Source organism: Prionailurus viverrinus, chromosome C1, assembly GCF_022837055.1.
Source record: "Prionailurus viverrinus isolate Anna chromosome C1, UM_Priviv_1.0, whole genome shotgun sequence".
NCBI classification, from domain to species: Eukaryota; Metazoa; Chordata; class Mammalia; order Carnivora; family Felidae; genus Prionailurus; species Prionailurus viverrinus.
The window spans coordinates 108,747,145-108,771,630 of record NC_062568.1 but is presented as its reverse complement, the minus strand read 5'-3'; the positions used below and the strand labels follow the sequence as shown (position 1 = coordinate 108,771,630).

At 40.2% G+C, this 24,486-nt stretch overlaps 1 protein-coding gene across 2 annotated transcripts in view; it reads left to right on the top strand.

The window, feature by feature from the left end:
- PLEKHB2 (pleckstrin homology domain containing B2) overlaps nucleotides 1–23,939 on the top strand; it is a 42,969-nt gene extending 19,030 nt beyond the window's left edge. Inside the window, exons 5-8 of one of the 2 annotated variants that reach the window (XM_047872016.1) lie at nucleotides 5,665–5,704; nucleotides 7,206–7,295; nucleotides 15,967–16,072; nucleotides 22,015–23,939. In XM_047872016.1, the coding sequence (XP_047727972.1) occupies nucleotides 5,665–5,704; nucleotides 7,206–7,295; nucleotides 15,967–16,072; nucleotides 22,015–22,151 (373 nt within the window). In that variant the 3' untranslated portion in view covers nucleotides 22,152–23,939. Of the gene's footprint in view, nucleotides 1–5,664; nucleotides 5,705–7,205; nucleotides 7,296–15,963; nucleotides 16,073–22,014 lie in introns of both variants that reach the window. The other variant, XM_047872015.1, reaches the window with a different exon arrangement.
- Nucleotides 23,940–24,486: the final 547 nt, after the last annotated feature.

Here is a 24,486-nt window from a genome sequence, read left to right as displayed (position 1 = left end):
TGTGTGAAAGAAATGTAACAGGGCCTTGTTCCATCTCTAATAACTCTGGTCCTAGTTTCTGTGTCTGGGCAAGCTGTCCGGGCGAGATCCCCGTTATAGTGGGAATGACAGGAGGTATTAGCATGTAGTCATTCTGCACGTGCTCTTTTTTCTTCTCTAGATGCACATTGGGTAATGGGCGTAGTTGAATGGGTTCTTAGAGCTTGTTCTTTTTATGTAAATGTCTTTTTAAAAAGCACGGACATCTGTATTATGAAGTCTTTCCCTTCCTTTGATGGTTCTTATTCCATCTGCCTTCTCTGAAGAAGGGATATGGAGCCAACACTGATTAAATGAAATTTGGGGGGTGGGGTGGAAGAGTTTTTTTTCTTTCTGGCCACTCTGTATCACTCCCATGAGTAAATTCTGGACATTGTGAGAGTTCACTAACAGATTGTTGTGATTTTCATTTATATTAAAACATTCATATGTAAGTGACATTTTCATATAATCCAGAGAAGTTTGTCAGAGTGCCTGCTCTGCATTTCACATACATGTTCCTCTTCAATGTAAACATTTATTCCATGCTAAACTCTAGAGTTTATTTTAAATCCCATCCGGAGCTACTTTTTTACACTCTTCTTTTATCAGTGAATCTTCAGTGATACTTTCTGGAAGAGATACTGCTTTCCAATAGACTGATGGAGAAATGACTGCATGTCCAGCCAGTTTGCTACTTTTTTTATAAATCGGGTCTATATATTATTAGTATCTAACAATTTAAACATGCATTTTGAACACTCACTTGGCCCTACGCACTGTGCTAACTGCTTTATATATGGTATTTAATGCTCACCATATCTTACAAGGTAGATGCTGTTCTTGTTACAAGAAATTTAGGTTTGGGGTGCCTATGTGGCTCAGTCAGTTAAGCATTTGACTTTGGCTCAGGCCATGGTCTCATGGTTCATAAGTTCAAGCCCACATTGGGCTCTGCACTGACGGTGTGGAGCCTGCCTAGGATTCTCCCTCTCCCTTTCTCTTTGCCCCTCCTCCACTTACATGTCTGTGCTCTTTTCAAAATAAGGAAATAAACTTAAAAAAAAAAAAAAACAGAAACAGGCTTAGGTTAATTTCCTATATCACTTTTTTAATGCTCCTATAATAAATCATCCTGAGGTTAGTGGCTTCAAACAGTACAAATTTATGATTACATTTCTGGAGGTCAAGAGTCCAACCATTGTTGGTTGGGCCATGATCCCTTCTAGAGGCTCTAGGGGACAATCTGTTTCCTTGCCTTTTCCAGCTTCTAGAGGCTTCCTGGTTTCTTGGCTTCTGGGCTGAGCCTTTCTCTTGTGGTCATCCATTTGGTTCTTTGCAGCTGGGGAAGGTTATATGCTTTTAAGGACTTAATGAATAGTGTGGGCCAACATGGATAATCCAGGGTAATCTCCCTATCTCAAGGTCCTTAATTTGAATTCTATCTGTAGAGTCCCTTTCCCCTGTGAAGTAACATTCACAGGTTTTGGGGATTAGGAGGTGGACATCATTGTGCTTACCACACTTCCCAAGAGTTTAGAGCTAGTAGAATAGACTGAGGATTTGAACCTTTGTCTCCAGAGCTGCTGTGGAGCTGTGCTCTACTGTACACTAAGGTGTCAAATGGAATGTTCTTTTAAGTAGTGGAAAAAATATCTGGAATTAGCAGTAGTTAAACCAGTGATGTTTATGACCTCAATAAATGTGAATTGGTTAAATTTCCCTTAAAAAAAGTAAGATCTGAGATTGGGTAAAAAATACAGAGTATAACTTGTCTATTAACAAGAAACAAACTTGAAATAAAATGAGAATGCTAATAGAGTAAAGAATAGGAGAATGTTAGTTTGCTGTGGGCCACAAACTGGGTGCCTTAAAACAACAAATGTATTCCCTCAGTTTTGGAAGCTAAGAGTCTGAGCTCAATATGTCAGCAGAGCCATGTTCCCTCTGAGACCTTTCAGTAGAACCCTTCCTGCCTCCTCCTAGTTTGGGTTGTGGCTGGTAATTCTTGGCATTCCTTAGCTTGCCACTAAATCAGTCCAATCTCTGCCTTTTGTTTCTCAGATTCCACAGATGAGTGAAATAATATGATGTTTGTCTTTCTCTGCCTGGCTTATTTCACTTAGCATTATACTCTCTAGATCCATATATGTATATATGTTTATATATACACATACACATATATACACCACATGTTCTTTATCCATCTATTGCTAGACACCTGGGCTGTTCGGTCACTAAATGCTGCAATAAACATAGGGGTGCATGTATCTTTTCATATTCTTTGGGTAAATTACTCAGTAGTGCGATTATGGAATTATACAGTCGTTCCATTTGAATTTTTTTTCCTCTTTTTTTAAAAAGAATTTTAAAAAATTATTTTTGAGAGAAGGAGAGAGAGTGTGAGTTGGGGAGGGGCAGAGAGTGGGACAGAGGATCAGAAGCAGGCTCTGTGCTGACAGCAGAGAGCCCAATGTGAGGCTCAAACTCAACAAACCGTGAGATCATGACCTCAGCTGAAAATTGAGAGTTGAATACTCAATCAACTGAGCCACTCAGGTACTCCTCCATTTTGAATTTTTGAGGAATCTCCATATTATTTTCCACAGTGGCTACACTAGTTTGCGTTCCTACCTACAATGCACAAGGGTTCCTTCTTCACATCTTTGCCAACACTTACTGTTTCTTGTGTTGTTTTTAGCCATTCTGACAGGTGTGATGTGATATCTCGTTAAAGTTTTGATTTGCATTTCCCTGATGATGAGGGATGTTGAGCATCTTTTCATGTGTCTGTTGGCCATCTGGATGTCTTTGGAGAAATGTCTGTTCACATCTTCTGCCCATTTAAAAAAAACTTTTTTTTTTTTTTTTTTTTTTAACATTTATTCATTTTTGAGAGACAGAGACAGCGCGCGAGCAGGGGAGGGGCAAGAGAGAGAACGAAACACAGAATCCGAAGCAGGCTCCAGACTCTCTCAGCACAAAGTTCGATGCGGGGCTCAAATCCATGAACCATGGGATCATGACCTGAACTGAAGTCAGATGCTTAACTGATTGAGCCACCCAGGTGCCCCTCTTCTGCCCATTTTTTAATTGGATTATTTTTGGGGGGTGTTGAGTTTGGTAAGTTTTTTATATATTTTGTATACTAACATTGCATTGGATATATACCATTTGCAAATATCTTCTCCCATTCAGTGGGTAGTTTTGTTGGTTGCTTCCTTTACTGTGGGGAAGCTTTTTGTTTTGATGGAGTCCTAATAGTTAATTTTTGCTTTTGTTTCCCTTGCCTTAGGAGTCCTATCAAGAAAGAAATTGCCATGGCCAGTGTCAGAGAAATTACTGCCTGTGTTCTACTCTAGAATTTTTATGGTTTCAGGTCTCACATTTAGGTCCTGAATCCATTTCATTTTTGTGTATGGTGTAAGAAAATGGTCCAGTATCAGGAAAAAGCTCTTTAACATTGGTTTTGGCAGTGAATTTTTGAATATGACACCAAAAGTGCAAGCAGCAAAGGAAAAGGAAACACATGGGATTACATCAAACAGTAAAACTTTTAAAAAAATATTTAGTTAAAAAAAAATTTTAAGTTTATTTATTTTGAGAGAGAGAGAGAGGGAGAGAGAGAATCCCAAGCAGGCTCCACACTGTCAGCACAGAGCGTGACTTGGGGCTTGATCCCTTGAACCGTGAGATCATGACCTGAGCTGAACTCAAGAGTCAGACACTTAACTGACTGAGCCACCCATGCACCCCAAACTGTAAAGCCTCTGCACAGCAAAAGAAACCCATTGGTAAAATGAAAAGGCATCGTATGGAATGGGAGAAATTATTTGTAAACCATCCACAGGATAAGGGCTTAGTATTCAGAATATATAAGAATTTGTATAACTTCATAGCAAAAAACTACAATTTTTAAAAGTGGGCAAAGGACTTGAGTAGATACTTTTCTAAAGATGTACAAATGGCCATAGGTATGGGGAAAGATGCTCAACCTCAGTAATCACCAGGAAAGGCAAAACAAAATCATAATGAGATTACCTCACATCTCTTAGAATGGCTGTTGTCAAAAAGACAAAAAGGTAAATGTTGTGAGGATGTAGAGATAAGGGAGCCCTGTGCACTGTTGGCAGGAATGTAAATTGGTATAAGCCACTATGGGTACATTATGGACGTTCCTCAAAAAAACTGAAAGTGGAACCATCATATGATGTAGCAATTCCCTTCTGGATATATGTCTTGAAGGAAATGAAATCCTTATCTTGAAGAGATTTCTGCATCCACATGTTCACTGCAGCATTATTCATAGTATCCAAGACATGAAACAGCCTAAGCAGTTGTTGATGGATGATAGATAAGGAAAATGTGATACACACACACACACACACACACACACACACACACACACACACCACATACATTGAATATTATTCAATTAAGGAAAAAAGAAGGAAATCCTGTGTTTTGCAACAATATGGATGGACCTTGAGGGCATTGTGCTAAATGAAATAAGTAAAACAGAGAAAGACAATTACTATATGTCTCACTTGTAGAATCTAAAAAAGCCAAATTCCTAGAAAAAGATAGTAGAATGAATGGTGGTTGGGGAAAATGGGGAGATGTTGGTCAAAGTATACAAACTTCCAGCTATATGATGACTAAGTTCTGGGCATCTAGTTATGTAGTATTGTGATTATAATTAGCAAATGCTTGTTACATGCTTGAACAAGTTAAGGGACTAGGTTTTAAGTGTTATGATCAGAAATAATAAGTAATTATGTGAGGGGATGAAGGTATGAATCATACTGTCATCATTTTGCATCAAATCATTACATTGCATACTGTAAACTTACATGTAATATGTCAATTTCTCAAGCTGGCAAAAAAGTACTAGGACTGTTTTCAATCACAAAAAAATTGCTGACAATCTGAATCTCTTATCATGGAACATTATGTAGCCATTAAAAAAATGCAGTTGGTATTATGCTAAGTGAAATAAGTCAGGCAGAGAAAGACAGATACCATATGTTTTCACTCATGTGGATCTTCAGAAACTTAGCAGAAGACCATGGGGGAGGGGAAGGGGAAAAAACAGAGAGGGAGGGAGGCAAACCATAAGAGATTCTTAAATACTGAGAACAAACTGAGGGTTGATGGGGGATGGGGGAGAGGGGAAAGTGGGTGATGGGCATTGAGGAGGGCATCTGTTGGGATGAGCACTGGGTGTTGTATGGAAACCAATTTGAAAATCAATTAATTTAAATAATAAAATCCCAGAATCAATCAATAAGTCAATAAATTAAAATGCAGTAGATCTGTGTGTGTGACATGAACTGACAAAGCAAGTTGCAGTAGAGTTAAACATGGTGCATTTTTTTATACTTACTAAAGAGTAAAGCAAAAACTGTATAGTAATAGAGTATGCTTTAAATACTATATAGTGTATGCGCCACAGATACATATTGTTTCACATATTGTGTATTGTGCAGATCTCAGATGATTTGATTGAGTGGGTCTTGGGGTAAGGACAGAAGGCCTGTTCTTGAAACAAACTTTTCCAGAAATTTTGATGCCGACACAGGTTTGAGAATCCTTGAGGTAGATGTTGGATTGCCTTAAATAAACATCCCTTTTTCTTTTCTCCAGGGCCTGGAAATTTACACTGCAGGATTCCAGGACAAACACAGTAAGTTGCTAAGGGCAATCACCTGTAACGTTTTTGCCTTGTCTTGCTGTAACAAATGGGATGATAGGGGATTAAGAAAGGGAAATGGGGATGGGTTCCTTGACCGTCCAGCCATGGCTGAGCACTCGTAGCTGGTCAGGGCACCTTTTACTGATATGAGAGTAAGCTAGATTTTGCCAAACCTTTTAAGGCAGGAGGATCCCTGCCAATACAGGCAACACTGGTCCTAATATCTTCCAGAAGTGTCTGTATCTCAGAAAGTTTTGCAGCACTTTGAATTCTGCTGTAGTTTACAGAGAAGGCTCAAAAAGGACCAGAGTCCATTCATGGCACCCCAGCCTTGTGAAACAAGCATTTTGGGGACTTGTGCTTGATTCTAGTTCTGCTTCTGACCTTAGGAAGTCACTGAGACAGTAAACCCCATTTGTAGGGGTCTAATGCCATTTTTGTGTCCGAGAATCAAGGCAACTTCCTCTGCAGGAAGCATTTTTATTCTTCAGATAGGATTTTATTTTTCCCTATAAAGGTAGGAAAAGAAAAAGGTAGATGAAGCTTATAAAATAATTTGTACAGGTAGGAAAAGTAAAAAAGACTTAATATCCAAATGTCATTGTTTCCTACTCTGTTAGCCCAAGACAGTTCTTCCTGTAAGCCTACTCTGCAACTCCAGTTAGCTTTTCTTTCACAAAAATCTTGGCTGAAATTAGTGTTAATGATCCATACTGTTGGGGCTAAGATCCCAAGATGATTCTTTGCATGGATTTATTATTATTTTTTTAAGTTTATTTTTTTATTTTGAGAGAGAGAGAGAGAGAGAGAGAGAGAGAGAGCGAGAGAGAGCACACGTGCTCACAGGGAGGGGCAGAGAGAGAGGAAGAGAGAATCCCAGGCAGGCTCTGTGCACCATCAGCATGGAGCCAGACATGGGGCTCAAACCCACGAGAACCATGAGATCATGGCCTGAGCTGAAATCAAGTGTCAGATGCTTAACTGACTGAGCCACCCAGGTGCTCCTGGAATTTTTTTTAAAAGAGTACATAGATTTTTCTTTTTCCACTGGGAAGTAATTTAATGAAGGAATTTTTTTTTAGTCCAAGAAGCAGGCTGTGTGTGTAGGACAATCCCTGACTGCTGTGTTTTCAGATTGTAGGATTTATATTTAACAGAAGGGTTGTTGAGAGTGGTGCCACATCTTTGAAAAGGCCTGGATAATGGTAGACTCTGGCCGCCTTAGGCAGTGAGAGCTCCATTCCTGCCTTCTGCAGATGGCTGAGGAGGACAGCCTCCTCCCGAATTCAGAGGACAGGAGAGTGCAGGATTAGAGGGGGTTGTGGGGAGATACTCTTGTTGTTCACTGCTTTTCAGAGACCTGTTGTATTTGCTGTTCTAATTTTTAAAATTTTGCTGAATAGAAAGGATATGTATGCGTACAGAATCATGAGAGCCTGTATATGGTTGCTTTGTGACAGAAAGCTGTTTTTCATTCTCTCTCCTCTCATAGGCTTATGTTGGCTCAGAAGTCCTGTATGATGAGACAGCTGTGGCTTCTTCCCCTCCTCCTTACACAGCCTATGCTGCACCAACCCCTGAGGTAGGGAGCAAATCTTGGTGTTTTGGAAGCCAAGTTTTAGGGAGGTTGGGGTCTCTGTGCTACTCTCCTCCCCACCCCTCCCAACTGTGCTACTCTCCTTTTTAAGAAACAAAACAAAAAAAATCCTTGAACCAGTATCAGAGAAATTAAAAATGCACTCAACCCTTTTCTTTAAACTTTTTAAAAACCAGATTATTGTCATTGTTTGCTTTCATAAAATAAAGCTATTGCTTTATAATCTCCATGTTTACATTTTGTTTTTAAGATAGGCCTGATAATGATTCATGGTTTTTTTTTTTTTATTTTTTATTAAGAAAAAATTTTTTTTAATGTTTATTTGTTTTTGAGAAAGGGAGAGAGACAGAGTGTGAGTGGGGGAGGAGCAGAGAGAGAGGGAGACACAGAATCTGATGCAGGCTCCAGACTCTGAGCTGTCAGTGCAGAGCCTGACGCGGGGCTCGAACCCACAAACCATGAGATCATGACCTGAGCCAAAGTCGGACACTTAACCGGCTGAGCCACCCAGGCGCCCCTTTAATTAAAAAAAAAAAAAAAAAAAAGTTAACATTTATTTATTATTGAGAGACAGAGCATGAGCAGGGGAGGGGCAGAGAGAGGAGGAGACACAGAATCCGAAGCAGGCTCCAGACCCTGAGCTGTCTGCACAGAGCCCGACGCGGGACTCGAACTCACAAACTGTGAGATCATGACCTGAGCCGAAGTCAAACGCTCAACCGACTGAGCCACCCAGGCACCCCTAATTTTTTTTTTTAATGTTTGTTTATTTTTGAGAGAGAGAGGGAGAGAGAGACAGAGTGTGAGCAGGGGAGGGGCAGAGAGAGAGGGAGACACAGAATCTGAAGCAGGCCCCAGGCTCTGAGCTGTCAGCACAGAGCCCGACACAGGGCTTGAACTCATGAACTGTGAGATCATGACCTGAACCAAAGTCAGATGCTGAACTGACTGAGCCACCCAGACGCCCCCTAGAAATGATTCATGTTAATCATAGTTGCTTTGATAATATGATATTGATGATTTTTATACTTAATGAATTACTTGAATTTTCTTTATAACCAGAAAAGATGCTTTATTTTTATTTTTACTTAAAAGATTCTGTTTATTTTGAGAGAGAGAGCGAGCAGGGGAGAGGCAGAGAGAGGGAGAGAGAGAGAATCCCAAGCAGACTCCACATTGTCATTACGGAGCCCAACGTGGGGCTCAATCTCATGAACTGTGAGATGGTGACCTGAGCCGAAATCAAGAGTCAGATGCTTAACTGAGCTACCCAGGAGCCCTACTTTTTTTTACTTTGAAAAAACAAAACTTAAGAAAAAAATCACATATCAAATACCTTAGGAGTATCTCCTAGTTAGATGTGTTAAGTGTTCAGTGCTACATATAGAAGTCTCTGTTGTGGGAGGGACTTCTGTTTTGTTTTGCTTTTTTAACTTTTAATAATTATAGATTTACAGGAAGTTCCAAAAATAATATGGAAAGATCTCATGTACTCCTCATTCAGTTCCTCAGTTGTTACATGTTGCATGAAATCAAAACCAGGAATTTGAAATTGGCAAAATGTTTATGTCTGGTTTCGTGTCATTTTATCATATGTGTAGATTTGTGTAACCAGCGCTTCAGTCAAGATATAAAACTGTTGATAAAATCTTCCCGCTACACCCTTACATAGTTATACCCTCATTCCCCTAACTCCCATCAACCACTGATTTGTTGATTTGTTCTCTGTCTGTATAATTTTGTTATTTCCACAATGTTATATAAATAGAATCATACAGCATGTGATCTTTTTAAAAATTTTTTTTAATGTTTATTTAATTTTTGAGACAGAGAGAGATAGAGCATGAACGGGGGGGTGGGGGGTGGGGGGTGGGCGGGGGGGTGGGTCAGAGAGACAGAGAGACACAGAATCCCAAGATGGCTCCAGGCTCCGAGCTGTCAGCACAGAGCCCGACACGGGGCTTGAACCCACAGACCGTGAGATCATGACCTGAGCCGAAGTCGAATGCTTAACCGACTGAGCCATCCAGGCACCCCTGATCTTTTTGAGTTTGATGTTTTTCACTTAGTACAGTTCCCTTGAGACCCAGCCAAATTCTTGCATGTATACCCCATTAAGTATTGATGGATGTTTACTTGGGGTTGTTTCAAAGTTTTGGCTATTACCACTAAATGTACTGTGAATTCTCCTCATGTACAGCTTTTTATATAGGCATAAAGTTTTATTTCTTTGGGGAAAATGCCCCAAAATGGAATTGCTGGGTCTATTATATGGTAAGTACATGGTTAATTTTTTAAAAAGCTAAGAAACTACTTTCCAGAATGACTCTACTGTTTCACTTATGTGAATAATCCAGTTTCTCTGCATCTTTCCCAGCATTAAATGCTGTCACCATTTTTTAATTTTAGCTGTTCTTACAGGTATGTAGTGATATTTCATTCTAATCTTAATTTGCATTTCCCTAATAGCTAGCGATGTTGGACATCTTTTTATGTGCTTTTTTTTTGCCATTGTATATCCTGTTCAGTAAAATGTCACTTCATGTCTTTTGCTTGTTTTCTAATTGTATTATTATTTCTTTTAACATTGAGTTTTGAGAGTTCTTTGAGTTTGAGATAGGAACACTTTGTCAGATATGTGGTCTGGAGCATTGTGTTATTATCCTCTTAACAGTGCCTTTCATGGAGTTTTAGTTTTCATGCAGTCTAGTTGATCAGTTTTTATGGTTTGTGCTTTTGTTGTCGTTTCATACTTCCTCCAAGACCAGGTTTCCTAATGTTTTCTCCTGTGCTATTTTTTGGAAGTTTCATAGTGCCAGGATTTACATGTAAGGCGTTAGGGTTAGGGTTCATTTTTTTTTTAATATGAATGTCCACTTATTCCACTACAATTTGATGAAAAGTCCTTTCTGGAATTGCTTTTGCATCTCTGTGAAAATTCACTTGGCTGTATTTGTGTGTGTCTATTTCTGGGTTCTCTGATTGTTCTATTGATCTATGTGTTTTTCTTCCTCTTGCACCACACTGACTTGATTACTGTAGCTGTATAAGTCTTAAAATTGGGTAGATTGATCCCCCACTATATCCTTTTCAGAATTCCCTGAACTATTCTGGTTCCACTTCCTTTCCATATGATGTGTCTAAGTCTACAACAAATCTTCTTGATAGATTTTGAAAGAAATTGTTTTAAACCTATGTATCAGGTTTTTGGGGGGAGAATTGACATATTATGTTGAGTATTTCAGTCAGTGAACATGGACTGTCTCTATTTAGATCCTCTGATTTTTTTCATCAGCATTTTGTAGTTTCAGTATAAAAATCTTGGGCATGTTTTGTTAGATTTACACTTACGTATTTTTTTTTGATCGTTGTCTATGGTATTATGTTTTAAATTTTAATTTCCCCAAGTTCATTGATTTTTGTTTATTGATCTTATAGCTTGTGAACTTACTAAGCTCACCTATTGGTTCTAGAAGTAGTTTTTTGTACATTCTCTGGGATATTCTACAATAGACGCAATCATGTCATCTGTAAATAGGGAGAGTTTTCTTTCCAGTCTGTGTGCCTTCTATTTCCTTGCCCTGGTTAGAACTTCTAATGTTATGTTGAATAGCAGTGGTAAGAGCAGTCATCCTTGTCTTGTTCCTGATTTTAAGGGGAATGCATTCGGTTTTTCTACATTACATGTGATGTGAGCTGTAGTTTTTGAAGATGTTCAATAACAAGTTGAGAAAGTTCCTTTTCTAGTTTTCTGAGTTTTATCATGAATAGGTGTTGAATTTTGTCAAATACCTTTTCTGCATCAATTGGCATGGTCATGTGATTTTTTTTTTTAAACCTCTGCCAATATGATGGATTATACTGGTTGATTTTCAAATAATGAACCAGAGTTGCATCCCTGTAATAAACCTCTCTTAGTTGGGTGTATAATTCTTTTCTTTTATTGCTGAATTCTGTTTGTTAATATTCTTACAGATTTTTGAATCTATATTCATGAAGGATATTGGTCTGTAGTTTTTTTGTACTCTTATTTGGTATTAGGTCATACTGGCTTTACAGAATGAATTTTGGGAAGCGTTCCCTGCTCTTCTATTTTCTAGAAGAGATTATATAGAATTTGTGTTAATTCTTTTTTAATTTATTTTTAAAAAATTTTTTAAATGTTTGTTTATTTTTGAGAGAGACAGAGACAGAGTGCCAGCAGGGGAGGGGCAGAGAGAGAGGGAGACACACAATCTGAAGCAGGCTCCAGGCTCTGAGCTGTTAGCACAGAGCCTGATGCGGGGCTCAAACTCACCAACCCTGAGATCGTGACCTGAGTTGAAGTTGGATGCTTAACTGACTGAGCTACCCAGGCGTCCCATGTTAATTCTTTTTTTAAATATTTGGTAGAAATCTCCAGTGAAACAGTCTGGGCCTGAAGATTTTGAGGGTGGGGTATTTTTAATTACAAATTTTATTTTTTTTAAATGTTTATTTTTGAGAGCATGCAAGTGGGGGAGGTTCAGAGGGAGAGGGAGACACAGAATTGGAAGCAGGCTCCGTGCTCTGAGCTGCCAGCACAGAGCCCCATGTGGGGCTCGAACTCATGGACCCTGAGATCATGACCTGAGCCAAAGTCGAATGTTTGACTGAGAGCCACACAGCCGCCTCCAAATTCTATTTTCTTGAGAATTATAGTACTGTTCATTTTCTATTTCATATTGAGTGGATTGTAGTAATTTGTACTTTTTGAGTAATTGGTCCTTTTCATATAAGTTGTTTAATTTACGTGTGCACCTCTGTCATTGGTCCACAGACGTTTACATTTTCTTGTGGGTTAACTGTATTATCATAATGTAATGTCCCTTTTTTTTTTTTATACATTTTTTTTTCAACGTTTATTTATTTTTGGGACAGAGAGAGACAGAGCATGAACGGGGGAGGGGCAGAGAGAGAGGGAGACACAGAATCGGAAACAGGCTCCAGGCTCTGAGCCATCAGCCCAGAGCCCGACGCGGGGCTCGAACTCCCGGACCGCGAGATCGTGACCTGGCTAAAGTCGGACGCTTAACCGACTGCGCCACCCAGGCGCCCCTATAATGTCCCTTTCTGTTTCTGGCAATTTTCTTTAGTCTGATGTTTGCTGTATCTGATATTAATATAGTCACTTCTTCTTTTCACTGTGTGGTATCTCTTCCCATCTTTTTTTTTTTTTTTTTTTCAACCTACATATTTCATTTGAAGTGAGTTTCTCATAGATAACATGTATGTGAGTTTTCCCTATCTGACATCTGACAAATATCTATTTTGTAATTAGTATATTTAGACCATTTACATTTAATGTAATTTTTGATATATTAGGTTTAAGTATGCCATTTTGTTTTTTGTTTCCCTTTGGTTCTGTGTTTTTTAAATTTCTCTGTGTTCTTTTACTTAAGCTTTTTGTGAATTATTTGAACATGTTTTAAAATTGCCTTTTGAGGGGCGCCTGGGTGGCTCAGTTGGTTAAGCATCTGACTACGGCTCAGGTCATGCTCTCATGCTCGTGAGTTCAAGCTCCTCGTCGGGCTCTGTGCTGACAGCTGAGAGCCTGGAGCCTGCTTCAGATTCTGTCTCCCTCTCTCTGCCCCTGTTCATGCTCTGTCTCTCTGTCTCTCTCAAATATAAATAAACATCAAAAAAATAAAGTTGCATTTTGATTTATCTATAATGTTTCTTGAGTGTGTCTCTTTGTATTGCTTTTTTAGTGGTTGCTCTACATTATTCATATTTACGTATTTTTCAAAGTCAAGTGTTCACGTTTCTTTTATATATGAGAACCACATCAGATGGTGTTAGAAATTTTGCTTCAGCTGTCAGACTTGTTAGAAAAGTCAAGCTGTGAAGGAAAGTTTATTTACATGTATTTTTGCTCTGTACCTATTTTTTTTTTTTTTTTTTTTTTTTTACCTCCTGATGTTTTAGGGTCCTTTCTTTTATTGTTTACATTTTGTTCAGTGAAATTCTTTTTTTGCCATTCTCTTAGGATAGTAGCTCTGTTGGCAACAGATTCTCAGTTCTTCATCTGAGAATGTCTTGATTTTTTTATTTCTGAGGGATATTTTCACTAGTGTAGAATTCTGAGTTGACATTTCTTCCAGCATTTGTCAAGTGTGTGCTATTTCCTTTGGTCTACATGGTTTCTGAGGAGAAATCTGCTATCATTTACATTTCCCCCCATGTAGGTAATGCATTGTTTGTTTCTTGCTATTTTCATTGTCCTTAGTTTTCAGAAGTTTGACTATAGTATGTTGGTATGGATTTTGGGGGCGTTATCCTATTTGGCGTTCATTGTCTTTTTGTTTCTTGCTAAATTTGGGAAAATTTAGGCCATTATTTCTGGAATGTTTTTTTCAGCCCTACCCCTTTTCCTTTTGAAACTAATGATATGGATGTTAGATGTCCCACGTGTCTCAGATTCTGTTCATTTTCTTTTTATTAAAAAAAAAATTTTTTTTAATGTTTATTTATTTTAGAGACAGAGCATAAGCAGGGGAGGGGCAGAGAGGGCTGGAGACAGAATCTGAAGCAGGCTGCAGGCCCTGAGCTGTCAACACAGAGCCTGACGTGGGGCTCGAACCCATGGACCATGAAATCATGACCTGAGCTGAAGTTGGACACTTAACTGACTGAGCCACCCATGCACACCTTCTTTTCTTCAATATATTTTCCTCTCTATTCCACTTTATAGTACGTTTACTGATTCTTTTTCTCTGACATTTCTATTCTGTTTTTGGACAACTGAGAATCCTAAACATCAGGAGGTAAAAAAAAAAAAAAAAAGTATGGTCAGAGCAGAAACTCTGGTAAATGAGCATTGGCCTCAACTTAAAGTCGCCAGCTGCATTAACCCCTAACAAGGGAGTCCACTTGTCCTTTGAAGCCAGGCATTGACTTCTCATCTGTAGCTATGAAAATCCTTGATAATATCTTCTTCCAATAGAAGGCTATTTCATCTGCACTGAAAATCTCTTGTTAGGTGTAGCCACCTTCATAAATGATCTTAACTGCCATCTTCTGGGTAACTTGTTGCAGCTTCTACATCAGCTCTTGCCGCTTTACCTTGCCCTTTTATGTTATAAAGCTGGTTTCTTTTCTTAAACCTCATGAACCAACCTCTCTTAGCTTCATACTTTCTTCTGCAGCTTCTTTCCCTCTCTCAGCGTTCACAGAATTGAAGAGAGTCAGGGCCTTCCTCTGGATTAGGGTTTGGCTGATCTTCTACCCAGACCACTCATACGTTCTCTGTATCAACTATAAGACTGTTCTGTTTTCTCACCATTTGTATGTTCACTGGAGTAGTGCTTTTAATTTCCTTCAAGAACTTTTCCTTTGCACTCACAACCTGGCTGTTTGGTGCAAGAGGCCCAGCTTTTGGCCTGTCTCAGTGTTCAACATGCCTTCCTCACTGAGCTGAATCCTTTCTAGCTTTTGATTTAAAGCGAGAGATTTGCGACTCTTCCTCTCACCTGAGCACTTAGCTACCGTTGTAGGGTTCTTCTCAATTAGCCTCATTTTAATGTTGTTGTGTTTTAGGGAATAGGGGACCTGAGAGGGAGAGAGATAGGAACTAGTGGTTGGTGGAGCAAGCAGAACACACGATTTATCTATTAAGTTTGCCCATTTATATGGTGTGGTTTGTGACACCCCAAAACAATTACAATAGTAATATCAAAGATCACTGATCACAGATTGCTGTAACAAATATAATAATGAACAGAGCTCTTGGGTGGCTTAGTCATTTGAGTGTCTGACTCTTGATTTGGGTTCAGGTCATGATCCCAGGGTCATGGGATTGAGCCTTGTGGTGGGCTCTGTGCTGAGTGTGGAGCCTGCTTAAGATTGTCTCCCCCCTCTCCCCTTTTCCTCCTCTCCTCCTCTCCCCCTTTCCTCCTCTCCCCCTCTCCCCCTCTCTCCTCTTTTCCCCCTCTCCTCTTTGCCCCTCTCCCTCTCTCCTCTTTCCCCCTCTCCCCCCCTCCCCCTCCCCTCTCCCTCTCTCCTCTTTCCCCCTCTCCCCCCCTCCCCTTCTCCTCCCTCCCCTCTCCCCCCCTCCCCCTCTCCCCCCTCCCCCTCTCCCCCTCTCCCCCTCTCCCCTTCTCCCCCTCTCCCCCCTCCCCCTCTCCCCCTCTCCCCCCACTCCCACCCACTCCCTCCCACTGCCCTGCTCCCCTGCTTGTGTGCTCGCTTGCTTGCTCTCTCAAAAAAAGAAAGATATTAATAATGAAAAAGTTTGAAATATTGTGAGAATTAGCAAAATGTGACACAGACATGAAGTGAACAAATGCTGTTGGAAAAATTGTGCCAATAGACGTGGTCCGTGTAGGGTTGCCACAAACCTCCCATGTGTAAAAACACAGTATCTGCAAAGTGCAGTGAAGTGAAACACAATAAAATTTCATTATGATGTTGAATAAAAGTAGTAAGAGTGGGCAGGCACCGTATTGTCTTGTTTCTAATCTTAGAGGAAAGCTTTTAACTTTACACTGTTGTTTATGATGTCCTGTGGGCTTGTTGCATATGGCCTTTATTATGTGGAGGTACATTCCCTCTCCACCTGCTTTGTTGGTGATTTTTATTATGAGTGGATGCTGAACTTCAAAATTGTATTTCTGATGGGCCTATTTCTTTTCAGCAGGCATATGGCTATGGTCCATACAGTGGTGCGTACCCTCCAGGAACTCAAGTTGTCTATGCTGCAAGTGGACAGGCTTATGCTGTACCCTACCAGTACCCGTATGCAGGTACCCCACGCCCACCTTCCATTCCTTATTTCTCTTCATTTACTGGGTGGATTTGTGAGGCCTGAAGGAATTGTATTTCTTAGTTTAAGGATAAGTGAGCAGTGCTTCTGGTTATAGACCACAAACGATTCTACTATGCTTCTGGTTATAGACCACAAATGATTCTACTATGCTTAAAAAAAAAAAAAGTTATGTATTTTTACGTTGTCTTATAAAGTTAGAGTAGGCTTGTGTTTTTTTTTTTTTTTTTTATTTAAAAAAATTTTTTTGCATTTATTTATTTTTGGGGGAGGGGCAGAGAGAGAAGGTGACACAGAATCCCAAGCAGGCTCCAGGCTCCAAGCTGTCAGCACAGAGCCTGACGCAGGGTTCGAACTCACAAATCACAAGATCATGACCTGAGCCGAAGTCGGACAGTTAACCGACTGAGCCACCCAGGTGCCCCAGAGTAGGCTTGTTAAAACTTCACTGTTGTATCCAGATTTATTCCCAAGGAGAGAATTTGTACCTACTGGTATTCACTTATATCCCATTTTAAATGATAACTTTCTCCTGTTTTTTCTCTTCTGGTAACATCCTTCAAATATTATTACTACTGAGGCGATACTCCATTTTGCAAGTGAAATAAAGGCCTGGAAGGTTCTTACATTTATTCCAGGCTTTTGATGCACTTCCATTTTTTACCTTACCTGAGGAAAATTGTAGTTGTGAGTAACTGGCCTGTGTAGGTAGCATCAAGTCCTGGGTGCAGTTTGGGCAGTGGGAGGTCTAAGGTGGAGGTGCAGGAGAGTGCTGGCTGTGAGGCCAGAGCCTACAGTCAGGATGAGGGGGCCCAAGAGCCCCCATCATGTGGTTGATGGACTGAAGAACAAGGCCACACCCAGAAGCCCAGAGAAGGGAAGTCAGGCAGAGGTGGTTGCAGTGGGCATGGCATATCGGATCAATGTATAAGTGAATGAAGCTGGCAAATAGCTTACAAGAGTCCTGAGCCCATAGAGCAGTTGGGAATCTGAATCTGAGGGCGCTGTGAACAAACCTAGTGCAGTGTCTTACCACGGCAGTGGAAGAAGAATCTGTTGCCAGAGAGGTAAGTGGTCACTGATGTTAATCTCACAGAGAGGTCCAGGGCTGCCGCCCCCTGACTCAAAGTATCCTGCTAATTAGTGGTGGTTACTTTGGTGTCTCATAGGTGAGCATTCAATATGAGAGGTTCTCCTTATCTGTTCCTGCAATCTGATGTAGTTCACTCAACTAGCATGGACTGTGACTTTTTGACTTTTTTTCATGTCAAATTGAAAACTAATAAAATGATGATGCTAAAAAATGAAGTATTTGTTGGCCCTGTGATCTTAGCACAACTATTTTTGTTTGAATTACTTTCCCCATACAAAATAAATTTTTGTCATTGAAATCTTATATCACCTTTTGCATTTCTTTTCTCATTTTAAAATTCTGTGTATTCTGAGTGCTACATAATTTCCATAAGTATTTTTAATGACTGCATATTATCATATTGGGTGATCTTCTAGTATTAACTGTTTACTTTTTCCTGTTTGCAGTCATAAATGTTGCTTTGAACATGTCTAATGATTTTCTTTTTCATTCCTGTTAAATCTTAGAATACATTTTTCATTTCGTGTATTAAGTTAATGTGTTAAAGGGCATAGACATTTATTTTTCTTTTGATACCATTGAAATTTAGAAAGCTTCTCAAACATGCAGAAGTATGGACAATAGTGTAATGAACTGTCATTTGTCCATTACCACCTTCAGCTAGCATATCATGCCTAATTTTGTTTCACCTCCATCTCCTGTCATCTCTGGATTGTTTTGAGGGAAATCCACACTGTATCCTTTCATCTGACAGTATTACAGTAAATCTTAATACCATTTATTTAATTTTTTTTTAAATGTTTATTCATTTTTGAGACACAGAGAGAGACAGAGCATGAGCAGGGGAAGGGCAGAGAGAGGGAGTCACAGAATCTGAAGCAGTCTCCAGGCTCTGAGCTGTCAGCACAGAGCTCGACGCGGGGCTCGAACTCACGAACTGCGAGATCATGACCTGAGCTGAAGTCAGACGCTTAACTGACTGAGCCACCCAGGCGCCCCAAATCTTGATACCATTTGCCCAGTTGATTCTCAGAACAGTTTGCCAGTTTCTTTCTTTTTTTTCGAAGAAAATCTATTGTTATTATTTTTAATTATGGTAAAAAAAAAAAAAGTACCATAAAATTTACTTTTTTAAAAACCATTTTAATTGTACAGTTCAGTAGTGTTAAGTACATTCACATTGTTGTGCATCAGATTTCCTGAATTTTTCATCTTCCCATATTGAAACTGTACTCGTTAAACAACAACTTCCCTTTTCCTTCCTCCTAGCCTCTGATAACCACTATTATACTTTATTTTTCTGCGAATTTGGATACGTTAGACATCTCATATAAGTGGAATCCTATAGTATGTGTATTTTTGTGACTGGTTTATTTCACTTAGCATTATGGTTTTTTTTCTTTCTTCTTTTTTTTTTTTTTTTTTTTTCTTTAAAGGAACTTTTATTTTTTTCTACTACTTCAATGATAGAATTGGAGATCGTAGCCTGGTGGGGAGGAATCAATGATAGACTGAGTTTGAAAAGGGAATAATTTAAGACTGGTCCAACTGAGGCCAGAGACCATTTACATGAGAAGAAAGGCAAATGACTAATAACAAAAAATTCAACTTCACTAATAAAGAAATGCAAATTGAAATGAGATACCATTTCTGCTGATCACATTGGCAAAAATGAAGATATTCTTCAGTGTTGGTAAAATTTGCCAGTTTCTACCACTTCTAGGAAGTTCCTGAAGCACTGGTTTCTCAGTTGTCCTGAAAGATTGCCTATTGTTATTAGCTCTAAAAGTTTTGATACCCTCCTTGGGTCTAAAGTGGATCCTTAGGTTGCTTTAGTTTACATTTTTCTGCTTACTGGCAGAGATAAACATGGTGTAATTGTTTACAAACTTGATCTCTTTGCCTGTTTGTCTTGCAGTTGGTGGGTTTTAAGCCCTAGCCTACCATGCCATGAGAGCGAACTTCTTTCTTACTCAGCCCCCAGACCTCTGACTGGGGTAATCTCAGCTGTTTCTTACTGTATAGAAGAGCAGATGTTTTGCAGAAGTGCTAGTAAAGGGAATTTCTGTAAATTGGATTCTTTACTTGCTCTTGCCTTTCTTCATAGAAAAAGAGATAGCCCTCTCATGAACACCCTCAAGATACTTGCTGCAGAGGGCAGAGTCAAGAAGTAGGTGGGCATTCAGCATTAGCATTGTGACCCATCTAGCAGGTATACTTGCTTTGGAGAGGGTGAGTTGAGTTTGTGGTCATCCCCCAGTAGCCTTGTCCTGATGACCAGATTGGAGCTTCTCAGTCCCTTTCTGGATACCCAGTGCTTGGCCAGCTTCATGACATTATGTGGTCTTTAGACACCATAGTCATGCATATAGCAGGTTAAAGACCTCTCTTTTTAAAAAAAAAAAAAAAAAAATTTTTTTTAATGTTTATTTATTTTTGAGAGAGAAAGAGAGACAGAGCACAAGCAGGGGAGGGGCAGAGAGAGAGGGAGACACAGAATCCGAAGCAGGCTACAGGTTCTGAGCTGTTGGCACAGAGCCAGACGCGGGGCTCGAACCCACGAACTGTGAGATCATGACATGAGCTGAAGTCGGACGCTTAACTGACTGAGCCACCTAGGTGCCCCAAGGCCTTCTATTTAATATGATTGGAGCCAGTGGTCAGTCAGCCAATTTAAAAAGTACAAAGGGTGCTGTGTACACGCTATGAGTGTTCTGTTTTAATTTACCTGTGTTAGTGGACAGTGTTCAGCTGTCTTTTGACATGGGCTCTAGGAGTTTGCTTTGCATTGGCTCCTTTGGTTGGAGTTTTCTTGTCTTGTAAACACTGTGCTCATGACCTATCACCGCATCACGGTTTCCCTTGGTAAGTACAAACAAGTCTAGGTTTTAAGATTCTTTTTTTAGTTTTTTAGTTTACTCATTTCCTTGCTCTGATAGTAATTTGTGAGTTACCTGCCTTTATTCAGTCCACCCTAAAGTATCGAACTTAGTTATCCTGGAAGCAATAGCTGCCTATTTCACATTCACATTTTGACCATTTATGTAAAGCTTAGTTAAGTTAGGTAATTACAGTACGTACAACTTAGAAATGTCCCCAGCTGACTTGGGTAAGGATTTCTCTTCCTGGTAGGAGCAGAGGCAAGCAGGAGCTGCAGGAGAGGTCTCTCCTGGTCATGTAGTGCAGGAGGCCCTTGATGTGATCTACTGAGGGAATGTAGATTTAGATTGTCCAAGGGATCTTCTAATTAAGTCAGCTTGCAAGTTCCTACTATCCTACATTTCATAGTTCCATTTGCCTAATTGAAAACTTTTAAATTTCAAGGCAGTGAAAGTAAATACTACTAGTTCACCAATTTTGAAAGGTAAACATTGCATAAAACATTGTTTGCTTCCAGTGCTGTTACCTGTACTTGATCAGCCCTTTGTTTATAATGGTGTCATTCTACTGTGCAGCTTTGGTGTTTTTTCTTTTCTCTTCTATTCTCCTCCATCATATTTGAGGTATTAGTGGTTTATGAGTGCACACTTGTAGCCTGAGTGCCTGGGTTTGCATGCCCTTATTGCCATTAACCCCTGTGTGCCTCACTTTTGCCCATCTGTAAAATGGGTATAATAATAAACTCAGCTCATAGGGTTGTTAGTATTAAGTGAGTCAGTATATGTAAATGCTTGTACTGTAATTGCTTAGAGTACTAAGGACTTCTAAATGTTAGCCGTTATTTTGCTGTTGGTTTTCATCTACATATACACATTACTGTTGTATTAGTTTCTTGCTCCCGTAGGGTTGAACTGTTAAGGGAACAGCAGGTCAGGGAGGGAAGTTAACATTATTTATATTTGAGTAATTTTAAAGCTAATTAGCTGTTAGATAGTATAGCTGTGAAGTATAGAACAGAACAAATAGTACATTTCCAGTTGTAAACTTTAGTCATGCAAATTAAATATTAAACTTGTTTAAAGTTTGCTTTTTAGAAGTTTTCCCCTTAACGTAAGTATTTTCCCCCATAAAGACCTATGATTAAAAATGAGCAAGTTTTATTAGCAGATTTAAGGTTTAATTTAAAAATGGTTTACATGAATATCAAGAAGCTAATTAGCTTTTAAATGGATTTTTCATTTTCAGCTTTAGGTGCAGATTCTTGCCTCTCACGATGCAGGCTCTATGTATCTCCCATGCTCTCCTGTATCTACCTGTCATCCTAATAAGTGTGACTGGAGGGGAGAAGTGGACATTGGAGACCAGAGCTTACAGCTGCATTAGGATCCTGCTGTTTGCAGTGTTTGGGGGAGGGCAGAAGTAGACATTGGGAACCCAGCTGCACTAGGACCCTGGCTGTTTGCAGCGTTTGGGGGAAGGCAGAAGTGGACAATGGGGACTGGAGCTTACAGCTGCACTAGGACCCTGCTGTTTGCAGTGCTTGGGGGAGGGCAGAAGTGGACACTGGAGACAGGAGCTTACAGCTGCAGTAGGATCCTGCTGTTTGCAGTGTTTGGGGGAGAAGTGGACATTGGGGACTGGAGCTTACAGCTGCACTAGGACCCTGCTATTTGCAGCGTTTGGGGGTTTGGACCTTGGAAAGTTGAGCACCTTGGTTTCCTCTTACTGCAGTCTTAGAAATAGTCACCATGGCCTGTTCTGGGGGAGAACCGGGGAGCACCCACTCAGCGACTCCACACACCTGTTGCGAGGAAGACAGCACTGTTGGAGAGGGATGCACATGCAGGGAGATGTGACCTCTGCCACTTCAGGGCACACTGTCTTTATGAGGGACTGTTGGACTTCACAAACTGCTCCTAACAGCATCTGCTTTTTCACTTCTTTTTTAGGACTTTATGGACAACAGCCTGCCAACCAGATCATCATTCGGGAGCGGTATCGAGACAGCGACAGTGATCTGGCACTGGGCATGCTGGCCGGAGCAGCCACCGGCATGGCCTTAGGGTCTCTGTTCTGGGTCTTCTAGAGTCCTTCAGATCTGGATGTGCATAGCTTCTGATACCCTGTGTGCAATAATATAATTTGCAGGGCATTTCTGTTGGTGATAAATGTTTTTAATAATAGTTTAATTGTTCTTTTGAAAGTGATGACATCATAGTTCTAACTAATCCATACACGTACTATAGAGAAGGCTTCTGATTTGTGTTTAGCTAAAACATGGAATCTCTGGGGCACTGGCTCATTCCAGGAGTTTCATTCTAGAACTCTTGGAATACCTTATTTTGGACATACCTATCTAGAATGGCATTTTCTTTTCAGAGTTAGGTATAGTGCTTAAGGGATAATTTAGTGTTCTGTTTATATATGGTGATGTATGAGTGAGCAATGTGGCAAGGAGAACTGCATCTTCTTTCTGTTTAACATTGAACTTTGAAGCCTTGGATCAGAGCTGGCTGCATGTAACTTCAGGAGTTGTGGACTGGTAAGCAACCAGGAACTTCCCTGAGGCAGTGGGGTGGTATCCCCAGGACCTCTGGGGCCAGCAAGGCTGACTGCTCAGGATGATGGGGTAGGGTCAGCCCCCCTCCCCACCCTCCTCCCTCCCCACCTTCCTCCCCACCTCCTCTTAAAATGATGCTTCTTTATTTTATTCTTTGTTTTTTTTGGGTATTATCCTTGGAAAATATCCCATATTAGGAATTGGCTTGCGCCTCAAAGTTTTATCCTTTAAAACTTGAAGAAGCCAAAACAGTTTGAAGTATGTGGAGGTAGATGTGCTTTATTCAGAGAAGACCCTATGTTTTTAGTGTCTGCTTTGGATATTTTTATTGCCACATCAGCCTACTTATAGCTTATTTTGCTACTTGTTGAGAAAGTGGTATTAAGAGTGGTGAGGAAATGGAATGAGAGCCATACTTACAGTGTGACTGTGTCAGGCCTCTGGGGATCACACTGTGCAGAGGGTGCTCTTTTCCTCTCTTCTATCCTTCTGAAGAGCAGGTGTCCTGCTTTGTGCAGGACTGGGGCACTGTGATTGTCCCCCAAGCACTGGGGTTCATGGAGCCCTGGTGATGTATAGGGGGGGCTCTTGGGACCATGGCTGTTGGGGAGACTCAGGTTACAGATGGGAAATGATTGCCTAAGGACATGAATGACCTTCTGTCAAGGTATTACTCAGCTTGACCAGGACATGGGCTTTGCTTTTATTCCTGACACAGAAGCTTAAACCATGTAATTTTGAGCCCCAGCTATGTGTGAAGCTCTGGAAAACCCATAATCCTGCACTTCTGTTATTTCTTTATATGAATTTGTAAAGCCCAAAATTAGTCCAGTCTTCTGTCCTGCAACCTTTAAAAAATGTACTTCCACCAAGGCAGTTTAGCACAATAACAGTCCCTACGCTGGCACTCCAAAATACACTCCCTAGTAGCACAAATTCTGTTTTTATTTTCTGTGGCCAGTTACATGCATAACTTGTTTCATAGGTCAACTGACTCCATCTCTGAGCAGACTTAAATAGATCTCCATATGAAGCCATCTGCCAAACGACCTTGATGTCAGGTCTGTTTTCCTGGGCAGTTCTGCTGAACTTACACTGTAGAGTCTGTTTCTAGTTGAAAGGAGGTGCACTTGACTGTCACCCCTTTGGATATTTGAGACAGTGGAAAATTGCCAACTGTGATTTGTGACAAGGTTGGTTTTGATGATTAAAAATGTTGCTCTTATGATTTTACATCCTTTGTAGTAAGAATGGCTTTGTTTAGATAGTCATTATTAAGAGCTGTATGCTTTACTAATAAAATATTAAACAGTTTTTAATGTGGTATTGGGTATTGATTTTGAACTTGGAGTTCCTGGAACCACAGGGTACTGAGTTATGTTGCTGAAATGCCTGGGAAGCAGAGTCCCCCCTCTGACGGAAGGGGCAGGTGTAAACTGAAGCTTGGGCCACATGTGTGTGCACTCTGTTGGCCAGCCCCATTGGGCAGCCACAGCTGAACCTGGAAATTCAGTGTTGCCAGTGACTTGATGCTGTTAGGAAATGCATAGTAGGTATAAAGATGGGCTGAGATACTTCATTTCCTTGGTCCAATTTCTATAGATGCCAGCTTTGTGATTGCCTCAATTTAGGTAATCCTAAATCAAAAAAAGTTAGATGAGGTGGAAGGAACTTGTTCAGGTGTGAGTGAGCTTTTCTCACTTTCATATGTGGAAGAAGTTGCCCACTGACATTGCACACATGCCAAGCTGATTGTTTTTTGGTTACTGGAGTGAACTTCAGAGTCTTAGATAGTAAGGAGAAAAGAAAGGCCAGTGGCTGTGTTTCAGATGATTATCCTGAAACAGGCCAGACCTGGACC